At 32.9% G+C, this 16050-nt stretch overlaps 1 protein-coding gene across 1 annotated transcript; it reads right to left on the bottom strand.

The window, feature by feature from the left end:
• Window positions 1–6777: 6777 nt before the first annotated feature.
• LOC114391218 (beta-galactosidase 3-like) lies at window positions 6778–12357 on the bottom strand. Its single transcript, XM_028352258.1, has 19 exons — window positions 12038–12357; window positions 11845–11940; window positions 11629–11741; window positions 11307–11373; window positions 11125–11217; window positions 10840–10983; window positions 10526–10614; window positions 10336–10441; window positions 10161–10248; window positions 9724–9842; window positions 9476–9640; window positions 9132–9310; window positions 8931–9040; window positions 8742–8851; window positions 8479–8589; window positions 8286–8399; window positions 7995–8197; window positions 7556–7892; window positions 6778–7360 (listed from the first exon to the last, which is right to left on the bottom strand). The coding sequence occupies exons 1-19, from the start codon at window positions 12203–12205 to the stop codon at window positions 7226–7228; spliced, it is 2547 nt and encodes an 848-aa protein (XP_028208059.1). The 5' UTR covers window positions 12206–12357; the 3' UTR covers window positions 6778–7225.
• Between the last annotated feature and the right edge of the window lie 3693 nt (window positions 12358–16050).

Below are 16050 nucleotides of genomic sequence, written 5' to 3'. Positions count from 1 at the left end.
TCTTCTTTCTTTAATATTCTTCAAGGCATGTATGTCATACATATTTTTTCTATTCTTTTGGATTAAAAAGAATATCAAGTATATTCTTCTCTTATGCATTTTTCTCTTTGTTTTCTAAATTAAATTAATGTGTGTCTTATGTGTTAACCATACTTTTTTAATATTGATTATGCTCATCACTTGATTGCAATATTTTTGTGATTGTCACCTTTAATTTCGTCATCTGTATAGCTGAATAATTCTTCTATCAATTTTTCACCATCACTACTCCCTTTTAGTATATGTTTATTATTACATCTCATTTAAATATGTCATTCGATTCATCATGAAATAATTATAGTAATTAAAAAATCAGAAAATCAACCTATAATTTTAAATATATTGTTCAAATCCAAAGTGAAAATAAGAATATGTTATTGCAAGAAAGATTAGTATAAGAAGCTAAAATCAATATAGCTATAAAAATATTAAAAAAATATATTGATTTTACTTTTTTTTATTCAAACCTCATTATTTTTTATTATTTTCCACTAACTCTTGTAATTTTGAATGTGTCTTTAAAAATTCACGTAATCCTTTCAAAACTTGTAAATATATAAAGTCTTTTCAAATTCTTTAAATTCTTATAAAATAAATTCATTAAAATTCAAATTATCATAAAAAGTCTTGTAAGGAAATCATAATATTCCTACATAATCTTTTAAATTCACAAGACTTTTTTATGCTAAATTAGTCTTTTAAAATCTTAATACAATACACCCTCATTAGTCTATTATCTCTATAAGAATCAAAACTTCAAGAAAAATTACATTTATAACTTGTTTTACTTTTTTTTACACTTGCTCATTTATTAGAATATTTTAGTCTTTTATTTTATTCCAATATTTTATTAGAACAAACAAATGATATCCTTAATTCTTCTCTTTCAAAATTCAAATTTAGAACCCAAAATCCTCATGTCATACATCTTCACTCTTACTCGAAACCCTCTATCTCGATCACACAGTCTCACTCCCTTTTCCTTTTTCCATCTTCTCTCCATCACTCTCCTTCTTCGTTCTTGCAAATTCACACCTCCTTCCTCATTTGTGTGAACCTGCACCTTCTCTAACATTGTCGCTAAATATCGCCACCCCATTTATTGTCGTTTCACAACCTTCGATGACCACCCCTTATCTATTGGATGCAAGTCTAGTGTTTGGTGGTGGTTTGGGGGTGCGGTAGAGACTATGATAGGTTTTGGAGGTGGCCTTTCTCTCAAGCAAACCATCTCTTACACCACCCCAAATCCCAAATCCATTCGTTGATTGCTCTGATGACTCGAAGAGTAAGCTTTGGAGTGATTAAGGAACTCTTTCCCCTATATATAAGCACAAACAGCTTGGGTTAGTCAAGTAGCACCATCACCACCTTAGCCGACAACAAGGCATTCAACACCAATATTTAATCATCAAAATAGTACCCCTACAATAGGCACTGGATAAGATTAAGATACCAAAGCAAGAATGATGCATCAAATCCCTTTTGTTTGCTTTTTAACCAAGACCAAGTTGTGGCACATGTATTGATGTTTCAGCATTTCACAATCAAAAGTTTTACCCTCAAAGACACACATATATTTTATGGTTCCAAATGCACCATATTAATGCACTCCACACAATCAGTCGACCATGATCCAAGGATGCATTATCTCGACACCTAGAATGTTGCATGAAATATGTAGCAGGTTGTTGCAGTAAGGTTATTGTTATCTTTTTTCTTCTCTTTGAGATCAATATTGTATGACCTTGAAGTCTAAGAGATGCTCGTATTTGGACACTTTTTTTTAGATCACCAATGATTTGGCTTTCAGAATGGTTCTTTCTAATGATGCGCGCAGTTGGTTCCATTATCTCTTCTTAGGGACTGTCCAATGGTGGATTGGGCGTTGTAATTTTCATGTTGTGATTGGATGACACATTGTTTTTTATTCCAAGATCTAGTATTAAATCTGCAAAGGACTCATCCAACTTTGATAATTCCTTATCAAGCTTAGTGCAATTAAACTTCACATGGATAATTTCTTCAACTACCAAGGTTCTAGAGTTGTATACTCTAAATGCCTTAGATGTCTCAAAATACCCAAGCAATATTCCATTGTCACTTTTAGAATCAAACTTTTCCAAGTTATCCTTAGTGTTTAGAATGAAACATTGACATCCAAAATGATGGAAGTATAAGATGTTGGATTTTTTTCCCTAGCCAAGCCATGAATTAGCCAAAGTCGCAAAGTCAATTGGAGGCCAAAAATTGAGTCAACAACTTGCCAAGACTTAGCCAGAAACGGGTGATTGAGCCAAAACTGAGCATGATAGTGGTGGTTCATGGTGATAAGTGGTGTTTGGGTGGTGGTGGTGTTTGGTAGTGGTTGTGGGTGATGATGGTATTTGGTGTTAATGGAGGTTGCGGCCAAAAAAAAAGGATGAAGGAGGGTGAAAAAGCTACACTGCACAAAATAAATGAGTGCATAGTTATTTAGCTTCTGAGGATTGGTATTTGTTATTTGGTTATTTTATTGTTTTGCTTAAATGCCACCTGTGTTTAGTTATCTTTGGTTATTTTGTTGTTTTGCTTGGTCAAATTTATGAATCACTTTGTGTTCGGTTATGTTGTTAGTGGTGTTGGTAAGATTCTTCTCCTTTCTTTTTATTTTTTTTTCTCAAATCTAATTGTAAACACTAAATATGTTATGTTTGATTATTTTGTTATATTGGTTGGGGAAATTTATGTGTAATGTATTGTTTTTATTTATTTTATTATTTTGTGTGATTAAGTGCTTAATTTATTTTAGTTTGCAAGATAAAAACTTGAGTGTGTAATTATGTTAATTGGTGTACTAGTTGACTGCATATTTACATTATTTTTTTTAGTGTTACATAGGTGTTAATGGGTTGAGGTAATTCTGGGCCCAAGGTCTAAGCACAAAAACATGAAGCTAAAGGGTGGGAATAGAAGAAAAAGGGGTTAGATAAGAAAGTGAAATTAGTCATCCCTTTCCATTAATCCATTCAATGTTCAAAACTTCAAATCCTTTCCATCTTTTTTCTTTTTTTTTTCTCTTCATTCCCAATTGTGCTCAAAACCCTTTCCCTTAAAGAGCTAACAATGCTTAGATTCACTCCATGGAAGCCTTGTTGCTTTGAATCCTAGAATCCTATAGCCTTTTGTTTCATTTCCAGTTGGTAAGTAACACCCCTCTAATCCTTTTGGTTTTCTTGAGCTCAATTCATCGCTTTTCAAGAGCTCTAATTTGGGAACTTTGTTAGAATCTTGATTTGGATTTGTTTTGATGACTGATCTAGGTTACATTAGCTACTTTCGAATCCTAAGTTGAGAAAGATCCCAGAGAACCACCAAGGTCATCCTTGCACCCTTATCCTTCAAGACCTTGGAACCCTAGGGGATTATTTTTTGTAAGGGAAGCTCTTATTGTGTAATTTATTATTACATGGAGTTTTGATATTTTTTTCTTGTGATGCTTGTTTGATGAGTATTGATTGTTTAAACTGATTTGGTCATTTTTGGTGTCGGTGTGGGTTTGGGGGTTGGATTACTCTTTTTTAAGGCTAAATCTTGAACCGTAGAATTTTGAAGTCTCGCTGAGCTAGCAAGCCTCACTACCTCGAGAAATTGAGAGAAAAAAGTTATTTAATTTCTAAGTTTCACTGGACAAGTGATTCTCACTGGGCAAACAAGTCCATTTTTGTTGAATCTCGTTAGGCGAGCGAATCTCACTGCCATGTAAATAAAAGGAAAAAATTAGGAGTTTTGTAAGACTCACTAAGTGAGACCTAGCAATTCATGAGAACTTGTTGGGTGAGAAGGGTAGGTATATTGTTCTAAAATTAAATAGTTTTCTAATGAGCAATGAATATGATCAATAGTGAAATTGATAGAGAAGTACATGTGTTGTTGAAGTTATGGAATGACTAGATGGATTCCTAAGTGTGTGTAATAAATGAGAATGGACTTGTACAACATGTTTGGCTTTTGCATACATGTCATATGCATATGGGTCGACACGTAATGCGAGAGTGCTTGGTAGGCTCTAAACCTAGTGTTGGGATTTTTTGTTGTGACTAACGGAAATGAGCCTATACATTAGACGAGTGGGCGAAATCTTATATATGTAAGGTCATGCTAACCTTACAGAGGTAAGCCATTACCCACACTTGTCTGATTTCAATAAAACCACATTACCTCCACAAGATTAGCTCAAGGGACTCCCTGAATAATCAGAACATGTTGTCATGGTAAGGGATGAAGCATATGGGGACTACCCAAAAGTTGTAATAAATCTCTAGGAGTCGTGTCAACATAACATATGCATATGGGATTAATGTGTCATATGAGTGTTTTATTTAAAATTATTTTTATTCCTTTATCTCTTTGTTAGTATGATTTCTCTTTTTATATAAGTTTACTCTTACATTTGTGTCTATGTTTTGTGACTGTGATGATCATGTTTGACACAGGAGCATATGATACTAATGTTGCAGGAGATCAAGCCGCTTCTTGAAGATATAGAACCAAAAGATAGACTAGGAATCAAGTTCCTTGTCTTTGCTAATTATGTATATAATGTTAGAGGGGACCAGCTTAGGGCTTTATTATAACGTTTTTGGTTGTTATGTTTATATATTTCCCTTGAAAGGGACTCTTTTGAAACTTGTAGTTATGTTCACTAATAATATTTGGTTCCTTTCTAAGACATGTGGATCTGATGATGTCATCTTGGATAATACTTGAATAGTGTAGTTGTATGTATTGTATGAGAAAAAAATACATATTCTAGTTTTTGCATGAAAAGACTATACTAGAGTTACATATGCTATAATATTCTAGAACAATACCATAGGTGGGTCTTTACATTACAAATCCTATTATCTTTGGTTATGTTGTTACTTGTGTTGCTAAGATTCTTCTCATTTGTTTTTTTTTTCCTGCAATAATCTTATGATTTTTTTTATCAAATCACCTATGTTTGGTTTTTTCTATTATTTGGCTCTTATTTGGGTTGATGGTGGGAATTTGTCTATGGCATGTTAGGGAATTGGGAGAGACATTGTTGGTATTTAAAGTTTGTCTAACATGGTCAACTTTTTTCCATGCTTTATGAAAACTGAGTGAAGGAAGTCCTTAGAGCATGCCAAAGTATGGAGTTATAGTGTATCCATTATTTCATTGATGTTTTAGAAAAATGATTCCAATTGAACATTATTAAATTGGAAATGATGTTTTACCTTTTTTGCATTTTTATTTTTTACCAATTATATTTGTTTACGTACTTGCTCAAAGGTTTCCACTAAATAAGACTCAATAATCTTTCTATCTTTGGTTATTTTTCTTAAACAAAATCAACCCCTTATCTTTCTTTTGTTTGAGTTTCTTATGTATCAAACAGTGGCATGCGAAAATCAAATCCTAAGGCATGACTCCAAAATAATAAATTATCACACTATCTAGTCCTATTTATAAGCCCTAATTACCTACTTCATACTGAATAAGAGAAGTACTTCATTTAGTTAATATTCTTTTCTCTTAATTGTTTGCAATTATAACCTCTATTTTAATTAGGAGTATTTTACTCTAAAAATAATTAATACAAGAAACATTATGAATTGTATCTTATAGAAAGGACAACAAAACTTTTAATTCGAGTCTTATAAATAAGATGGAAATCAATTGAAACACTTTCTTTCCTATGTGCAATGGTGATAATGAGACTTAAAGGTAGGCCCATTCTAAACATTCTTAGATAAAAAAATAAAAAAAGTTAGACCAAAATCTTTTCCTTTTCTCCTTCTTGCTTCCTTGCTTAAAAAATATTCACGTGTAACAGTGTCTTCATTGAGTTTAATGAAAAAATTCACGACCCGTTATCACCTTATGCATAAATTTCTCTTGGGCCTACTTATTAAAATTGGGATTTAATTCCTCATCACTCATGAACCATGGGTAGGGAGTCATGCATCATCAATCATATTATGTGCATGGGTTGACATCTTTAAATTCTGAATTTCTTGATTTTAGAAGTGTTGTTGTTTGTCACATCATTAAATTTGATTGTGAAAGTTTATGAATGTGGATGTAGATATTGAATAAGAGTAATTAATTTTGAACCCAACTCTATTTCAATTAATTTTTTTTATAATGACAATATTAGTATATGAATTAAATGTTTTTTAGGTCACATTATTGCATTTTGCATGACCATCGTGGTTGAACGAAGAATAAAGAGTATTTTTTTAGTCTTGAATATAAGCAACAAAAATTTATTATTTTTTGTTTTGAATATAAAAAAATTTCAATTTACTATTTCTAAAATACCTTTCATGTAATAAGGTTAAAAACTTTTTTTATGTTGAATATCAAGTTGAAATGAAAGATAGCTTAAGAAAAATATTTATTGATTAATTGAAAATAACACAATTTAATAGAGTTAACTAGTTTTCTTAAGAATTTTGTTAATCAATGCACTTAGGACATGAATTAAAAAAGTAAAAGAGAAAAATATTTATTGTGTAAATCATAAGAGATCATGAGTAGCATAATTTTTTATCTTCCAATAAAAATATATTTCTTTAACTTTTTTAATTAATGTCCTTTAGACCTTGGTTAACATCTGTCTTTACTTAATACATGCTAAGTATGCTTTTTTTTTCTTTTTATAATCGACACCCGAGCGAGTACCATAGTTACTTGGGGAGGGAAAGTAGACAAAACAGTGAAATTCTATAAACCTCATCAGACAATGGTTACAGTAGGGTCCACTCCCAACTTTGAACCTGAATTGTGGCATGACTCAATCCATTAATTAATTAATACAAAGTTACAAAAAAGAAACACAAATCACACCAACATAAATGCCTCGCTTACCAGTGCCCATATCCGGTTAAAAAGGAAAGGGACAGGTACTCTAAATTCACACACAAGGGTCCAAATTTCAGACCCGTGGTTTCACATTGACCTATCTAACTATGAAAAATTTATACATGCAAGCCCCATTAACCCCACCACCACCATTTCGTTACATAGCTACTACTTTCACACTATGGCACTCAACCTATTCAACTAGACAACAACCTTTAACTATGCTCCTTTTATTATTGTGTTGTTCCCTTTTTCTTGCGGTCTAACTTAAGTCACTGCACACTAAACGTAAACGGGTGCTTCCTTGCCCTTATCAACCCCTCCAATTTGCAGCAGTTGGAGCACAAACAGCTTCAACTGATAACCGCTTCAACACCTTTGGACACGGGTCTTGCCCGAAGTTGCTGTTTGATACAGTGACTGTGCATCTTGGTTTTCCTATACATCTCTGAAATATATGAAACAGAAAAAGAGGACAGGTTAAGAATATGTTCCTAGGAAGCAATTATTAGAAGGTAATGTAATGCATTGTGACCAATGGATCAAATACATTTACCTTAAAAATGATTGCTTCCGAAAGATGATGCATGTAAGAAACAAAAAAAATGTAGTGCATTGTGAAATGAAGAGTATGATCTATCACCTTCTCTAATATGGCATAAGATGCTGGGGAATGGCAAGCTCCTTGCTCATAGTTCCCACAAGTACCCAAAGGAGTTCCAAAGCTGGCAAATTTAATGGAAGAGATGGTTTGACCAGGGCTGCAATGCAAGTGAACCTTCGGCGGATGGAACTCTTCTGACTTACCATAGCTCTCAATGTGCCAGTTCTTAATATTTGGGTGGTACTCTGACACATCAGCACAAACACTGCTTACTGATCTCTTCACAAGTGAAATTTTTGAAGGATTCCCCCCAAGTTCCTCGAAAATTACCAAAAGATTCTGAGTTGGCTTCAACCAAGATCTAGGGACATGGTACCTGAAACATTTTGTGCAATATGTAATGTAAGATATGCAAAGCCTTATACTGTATTCACCAATAGGATAATGTTGCAGAAGCTACAATGTTAGTAATTGTTACCATCTCTGAGTTGGTTGGCCACAACCAAGTTGGCACTTTGGAGGTCTAAATGAGCCAGCATAGTTACAGTCATTGCAATTACCGGTAGCAAAAGTAGTCCAGTATCTTCCAATACTCTGTCCATTAATCCATATTTGACCTTTGCCCATACCCTCCATATCCAATGCCAATGGTTCGTCTCCTTCGGGAGCATCGAAATGAGTCTGCACAGTTTACAGATTAACTTCATCAGTTTTAAAGCTAGTGTTTATTGTTTTCAGTCTAAGTTAGCACATTCCTCTGTAATTTTACCTTGTGCCATGTCAATGGTTGATTTCTTTGTACAACTATTGCTGATTGCATCCACGCGACACTGGAGATACCATTTGGAGAGGCAAGATCCATGGCCTCTCCTTTCAACCCAACCTGTTTAAAAGCATATGTTAGTGAAATTTTCTTCTTGGGAAGTGAACCAACTTAAGTATCTAAAGTAAGAGTATGCAACCTGATAAGTCCATTTCTGCCCTGACAAGTCCCATTTTCCCTGGTCAAGTCCATGGAGTGCAACTGGACCAAGGATTCCTGTGCTCCATGACTCAAAATGTTCTCCCACATTCTTTGACAACAACATACAATAATATTAGTTATTAGAAGGAAAAGAATTGAGACATTATTAATGTTTTTATTTCTTGCCAAAATTAGCTGACATAGTTAGTTACAAGGCTTTCATAATCATAGAAAGAGGGAAAAAAGGGGGAAAAAACTTACAGGAAGTCCAATGGCAACACTGAGCAGAGCGATTCTGTTTATTCCAGCACGAAGGTTTACCTTGCCAGTATACATGAATCTCCTATACTCCCTTGTTCCATAGGCAGAACCTGGTTTGAAACATACATCATGCTTACTTTTACTAATAAACTAAAAAGGCCTAATTGAAAAACAAGAAAATTTACCTACCAGAAAGTTGACCATTGATGAAAACATGCACAGCATGGCCTCTAGACTGAACAATGAGAGTGGGGAGTTCACCTCCACGTAGAAAGGATTCGGACGAACCTATATCAACGCTGCAGAAACATATACATAAAATGAATTACAGAATAAATATATTCAAAATGGTTTCTAAAACTATTTCACTTAGCTGCAGATCAGGCTTACCTAGTTATATACCAAAGATAATCACTTGCATCCTTTGTTACATTTATCTGTTCCAGGAGACCAGGAGCCGTGATTGCTGAGCTGTCATCCACAGAATAAACATCTTCATCAAAACTTTCCCATGAGAACAACTGAGTATTTGTTGGCAACATTTGCATCTGAGACGTTTGCACTCCAACCTAAACAAGGGAAAAGAGTTCATCGGTTTGACTAAATTTTCACTTATTAAATCATGTTGAATGGACATGTTGAAGGTGAAAGTGTTGTGTCATAAGAGGCATGGGTACAATAGCTGAATACAATACAGGATGATTTCAAACTAAAGTCTAAATTTTACTGCATACTTTTGCTGTATTGAAGACAACATTTCTACAATCTGGGAGGACGCTGACAGACCAAGGAGGCAAGTTATAGTGCATATTGTTGAACATCACTCTAGCAGAGGATTTTGAATCATAGTTGGAGAGAAAAGCAGCACAATCTCCAGATTCCGTAGTGTATACATGTGCCTGGAAATGTTGAATGTTAGCTAGGATCAGTAGACAAGCTATGCACATGTCAAAATCAAAATAACTTTGAACTGAGTCAAAACCTGTTGGGATTCCCCCAATGAAGTAATAATTGGGTCAGTTGAAACCAAAGCTCGCTCACACATCTTGATAGCCCTATGAAGTTCCTTTAGATGACCATATTTTGGTTGCCTAATCAAACCTTCAATGTTTTATTGCAGAAATAGTCAGTTACAAAGAAATAACGTTTTGGGTTACTGTTCTAACAAACACATACCCAAAAGTGTAAGCATTATAGGAAAACATAAGTTGCTTTCAATGTAGTGAAGGGTGATAAGTTTTTGGGCATATCAAAATTCATGCATATAAAGTTTCTAAGAAAAATAATGGTAGTGACTGGTGTTACTTAATTAGCATACTACTACTATCTGCCAGAATTCATGAAGAATTTTGGTTTAGTTGTTATGAGGTCAATAAATTGTACAGATGGCATAGAAGGTAAAGAATTTTCAGTTCTCACCATATTCATCCAGTGGAGCATCATAGTCATAGCTGGTAGCGATGAAAGGGCCTCCAGCTGTTCGTCCAAAATTGGTTCCTCCATGATACTATAGGTAAATGCAAGACTAGTTAGGCTGGTTACAAGAGTAGGTGCCACTGTCATCAGTTTTTAAAATCATTTTAAGCCAGCTAACCATGTAGTAGTTTACAAAGGACCCTCCTCTTATTATAAATCGAGCAACTGCAAATGCCAAATCCTGGACAGGTCTTTTGTGAATTGGACCTCCAAATTCTGTAAACCTTCATATTTAACAGAAAGTCATGCCATCCATATTTCACTTCCTCATTTCTAAATTTTAGTGTCATAGTAAAAAAAAAGCTTACCAGCCACTCCAAGCTTCTGTCCAAATCATAGGCTTATAGGGTCTATTTGGAGTAAACTTATCACAATAGAAGCCATTACAAGTGTTTATCTGTTACCCCGCAGATGAAACAAATTAGTTTAATAAAAGAAATGAAGTAAAGACAACTGTCTGAGTGCTGCATTTAATTTTCTATAGTTTTTTAAAGTTACATGTCACTGAAAATTAAAATAATCATAATATTCATAGAATAACCAAAAAGAAAACCAAGGCATGCTATCAGAAGATTGCATTTTCTATTATACAGCTTTCAAGATAAAGAGTGAGAATGCTTACAACTGGATCTGGTGCATCATCTTCCTTGCACATCACCCAAGGGACTCCAGTTCCCATCTCCACAGCCATTTTTGCAGCCCAATTCACATAGTTTTGACCAGCATCTCCTTGCAACTTACTCTGAGCCCCATATTCATTCTCAATCTAAAATAACAAACACATGGTGAATGCATCGGTATTCAAACTAGATCTAGAGGGAAAAGCTCATAAGTCATAGCCACTAGTGGTATGAAGAGAAAGCAATGAAGATTAAATGCTATGAAATGAAAGACCTCAGATGTTCACCTGAGAGAGTATGATGGGGCCACCCTGAGACTCAAATAGCCGCTCACTCTTCATCATTCCCACAATCTTCTCAGTGAACCCTTGCATCGCCGTCTGAAACATGGTTCATGACTCATCAATAAAATTCAAAAGGACCAAATAGTCTAATAAAAAAACCTTTTTGGAAATTAAAAAAATGAGACCTTGAAAGGTTCATTGTCTGTTCTAAAGCTTATCCCCGGAACATACTTAAGCCAAACAGGAAATCCACTGCACATAACAACAGCATTCCAAATAGATAAATATTAAGATAAAAAACTTTAACAAAATGTTAAGCAAAGAGAAAAATACATCTAAAAGAAAAATGACAAGAAAGGGCTTGACTTCAGCCGCAACATCAAGGTTTTTAGAGTCTCTGGCCGAATTATGACTGCATCAACCGCATTTATAATGCAACAAAACCACGACTGCGACCGTAATTTAAGACCTTAATTGCATTGGCATGTTAGAAAATGAGAAGGTTACCCGAAATTCCATTCTGCACAGACATAAGGTCCAATGCGGAGATGAGCGTAGAGCCCTGCTTTCTGTATTGTCTTCACGAATCTCACCAGATCATACCTCCCTTCGAAATTGTACTGAATTGAGTTACATGCAGAAACAAACACATTGGACAAAAGCTAAAATTAGAGGTCCAAAAACCAAAGAAAAAAAACGAAGAGAGTGAAGATGAAGAAGCACATTGCCAGGAGAAGGCTCATGAACGTTCCAGAAGACGTAGGTTTCAACCACATCAAGCCCTCCCTCTTTGGCCTTCAGAATCAGATCCTCCCACATCTGCACCGACACGGTTTCACAGTTACAAATCATAAACAGCACTTAGAAAATCAAATCAAACCTCGTAAAGTTCAATGCTTTTTTTTTTAAGGCTTACATCAGGGGTGCTTCTGGGGTAATGTATGGACCCGGAGAAGAGGATTCTCCTTTGTCCATTGATGAGAATGGCCTTTCTGTCGTAGGTGACAGAAGCGTGAGAAGACAGACACGAAGCGAAGAAGCAGAAGAACAAGAACAACAATTTGGAAAACGAGGTTGTTTCCATGTTGGGCTATGTGGTCGGAAAAGAAAGAAATTGAAAATGTCGAATGTGGGGTGATTGATATTCTAAGAGAGGGTGACAGCAGTAATAGTAGTAGTAAGAGGAACAGGGTCCATTCCTGAGAAGTGTTGTTCGGTTCCAGCTGGGAGAAGAAGGCAATTTATTTATAACTAGCTAGTGTCAAGTGTCATACTGCGACGACACTAAAAAGTACACTGACACCTGCAAGACAGTAACAGTGGTAAGAGAGAGTAGCGGTAAAACGAGTAAAATGGTTTGTAGAGTAGTTGTCTGAACATAGTAACAATAATACCAAATTCCTCGGTAGCTGATTTGCATTTTGCAAGCTAGTTCCAGCAATTTCATTATTATTATTATTATATAAAAAGAATCATAATACTATTGTATATAATTTTGTGTTTGTTATTAAGAGGTGTTTGGATCTTCCGCAAAATTACTCTCACAAGAAATATGAGACAACCTCAACGTAAAAGCAAGGAATGAGATATTTTCTGAAAACGAAGATTGAACATAAACATAGATTAGAACCCACAATTCAAACACTATATATATATTATTTTATTTATTTTAATCAAAAGTCTCAACTTCAAATTATAAATATACAATTATGTTAATTACTGTCAAAAGAGCTTTATCCTCTACATTAATTCTATCCTGCTCAAATATAAATTACTTCGTCTAAAAGATACATGAAATCTTAAAAAAAGTATTATTTTCTGGGGTTGAATGCATTTTTCTTTGTATAAATATATCAGTGTTTAGTTTTTATTTATTTTTCTCTCTATAAACTTTTTTCCTTTCTATTAATTTCTTTAAAGAAAAAAAAACCTAGGTGACTTTATTTTCTGTTACCACGTAAGTGTTTTTTGTACTACCGGACTATGCTACATGACAATACTTACAATTACAAAGTCATATTGACGATTTTTTAATGAAAAGATAAAAAAAATCAAGACATTATAAGAATCATAAATTAATAAATAAAAATTGATATAATTACAGGACAAAAAGGTTTTTAAACCTGATTTCTTTTATGCGCGCGTCTCAAAATAAAATTTTATTATATAATTCTATTTTGATCTTTACCAAATATTTTTCTCTTTAGAATATGTTTAAGGAATAGTCAAAGGAAAATGTGGACACGAGGTGTCCTTAGTTTACATTCATACTGAGGAAGTATGATTTGGCAACTCGTGAGTAGTTCTAAAGTGCATAATAGATAATTAAGTGTATTTATTACAGTATAAAAAATATACAAAGAAAGAAACAGTATAAAAAAAAAGTGTATCTATTATTAAATTTAGTGAATTGCACTTTAATTTGTTTTTGGTGAATTAATTACACTTTAAATTAAATAAGTTTAATCTATTTTTATTTATTTTTCAGAATCAAGTTTATTCAAATGAATACTGTTCCACCGGTATTACTTATTAGTTTCTTTCATATTTTTGTTATTTTTATTAGTAAAGATTATTTTTTTAATTTTATTAAAAATGTGCCAGTGAAAAAATTGAACTCATAATTTTTTTTTTGTTTTTTTCCTTCATTCTTAAGCTTTTTATTTTCATCATTAGATTTATCTTGTATCTCATATTTTTGTTACGTTACGTAATAATACGAGAGAACAAAAATTACAATCTGCTCATCTTAGTTGGCACAGGTTGAATGAAACTTAGTCAGCAACACTAGAATTTAGAACGTCTCTGCTGTGCGTGCATGCATACACGTTACTGTTAATTGATTGATTATGATTCAAAATTAATTTTTTGGAATCTTTTAGCAGCCGGCACCTGATGAAATCCTGAAATAAAGGCAATCAAATACGGCTATAATACTACAGTACAAAATAAACAATTCGTTTTCAGGGGCTGACTGAGTACATAGTGAATTCCAATATAACGGAAGGGGGAATTTTTTTTTTCTTAACTATTGTTTTCTCATTAAAATGAGATTTTAATTAATTTAAAATTTAATTGGAAAATAAGTAAAATTTAATTAAAAGTTATTTTTGTCAAGGATCGAACTTAAATATTATTTAAATAATTTAACCTTAACTTTAATATATTAATCACTTGTGTTCAATCATTTGATTTGGATGGAAAAATATAATAATATGAACTAATGTATATATGTATAATTAGATCAAGATATATACATAAAATAATAAAAGTAGTAGTATAAGATAAAGTTAGGGTGTTACTTGTGCACCTACTTACAATGTTTATTTTTTTAATCACTATAATTAGAGTTTTTGACGTTTTGGTGGATCTTGGGATATCTTCATAAGCTATGTTCTTTGGACCGATTATGAGATGATAAACATCAAATTTATCGTATTTTCATATACAATTGAGACATTTATTTGATATTATAATACACTTTAGGTCTTGTTTTGAATCAAATTCGTTATGTTTTCAGTTTTTAATATATTTTAGATGGAAATTATGATTTTAAATGTTTTTAATATGATTTTGTGAGTTTTTACATAGGACTTGAACAATTTTACAAGATAGCCTTGCTCAAGCGATGTATAGGCTGCTTAAGCCAACTCAAACAGAGGAGCTTAAAAACTGAATTAATTTAAAACATAAATAATTATGAAGATATTGTTCGAAAATAAATAAAGAAAATCACTTGGAAGATAATTGCAACAATTAAAACAGATTAGATTAGCTGAAGAGATAATTTTCTTATATAGATTATATTATTTTGTAAATTAAGAAGATTATTTGTTTCTATTAAATACATTTATGATTCTATAAATAGAGAGATATAGACAACAACAAAAAAATACCTCTACACACCATCCTTTACTGAAAAATCCTCTTCTCTTCTCTCTTCTTGTATTTCATGAGTGATCAGTCTTTCTTAGCTAGGAGGCAAAAGGATTGAACCATGTTTGATGTAATTTCTCACATTAATATATTATTTGAGTTCATTATTCACCTTCTATACTTAATGCTTTGTGAGCATGCACACCTCATAGATGATTTCAAGAATTGACGTGCACTTTAGTGAGTTCGTTGAAACCCAAACTAAATCGGATACTTAATTGGAGTTATCTTTAAGGATATAATAATCTTAATTAAGCCTCACTATTTCCCAAACGATAATGCTGATTGTTTGTGTTGATTTGCTAAGGAATTGGGAATCAAGACAAGTGATTTAGGGTCTATCACTTAAGTGATTAGGAATAGAATACATTAGTGAATTGGAGATAAATGATATAATGACATAGAAGTGTGATGAATTGCAGCAAATAGGGAGGTTCCGAGTACAATCTTAGCATCTCAACGATATTGTTTCCATCTATAATTATTATCACATCAACAAGTAACTTCTTACCTTTTATTTTAATTTCTGTTATTAAATTTTTAGCACATTAATCTCTCTAGGAAAATATATATTTTATTTTTTGTTTTGATTAGTTTTAGTTTTAGGTAGTTTAAAATATAAAAACACAAAAATATATTTATCCGAAATGTTTTAATTTGAATATTCATCCTTGCACCATTCCCTTGGAAGATGACTTGAGTTTCAATTCAATACTACAACTATGATTCGGTTACACTTAATCAACGTAAATCCTAACATAATTAAAACGCAAACATAAGACTAAATTATCCGTTTTAAAATTTAGTCACACTTAAAGTTTTATCCCCTTTTCAAAAATGTATTATCTAAGAATCTAACTTAAACATTCCCTACAAACTCAACATGTGTTGGCAATTAAGCTATACTCATTAGGCCTACAATGCTTATTTTATATAGAAAGAACTCCATAAAGTTTATAAATAATGCTGAAGCTCTTCATCAATCAAAATCTA

The sequence above is a fragment of the Glycine soja genome, chromosome 16 (assembly GCF_004193775.1).
Source record: "Glycine soja cultivar W05 chromosome 16, ASM419377v2, whole genome shotgun sequence".
NCBI classification, from domain to species: domain Eukaryota; kingdom Viridiplantae; phylum Streptophyta; class Magnoliopsida; order Fabales; family Fabaceae; genus Glycine; species Glycine soja.
The sequence above is the reverse complement of the archived record's forward strand: the minus strand, read 5'-3'. Positions and strand labels throughout refer to the sequence as shown.

Excerpts from the sequence above, each read along its gene's own strand:
- LOC114391218 (XM_028352258.1), bottom strand. The coding sequence starts at position 12,205 with ATGGAAACAACCTCGTTTTCCAAATTGTTGTTCTTGTTCTTCTGCTTC. Across the intron at positions 11,374-11,628 it reads TGTGCAGAATGGAATTTCGG|TGGATTTCCTGTTTGGCTTA; the intron begins GTAACCTTCTCA and ends TGTTATGTGCAG. Across the intron at positions 11,218-11,306 it reads CAGACAATGAACCTTTCAAG|ACGGCGATGCAAGGGTTCAC; the intron begins GTCTCATTTTTT and ends ACCATGTTTCAG.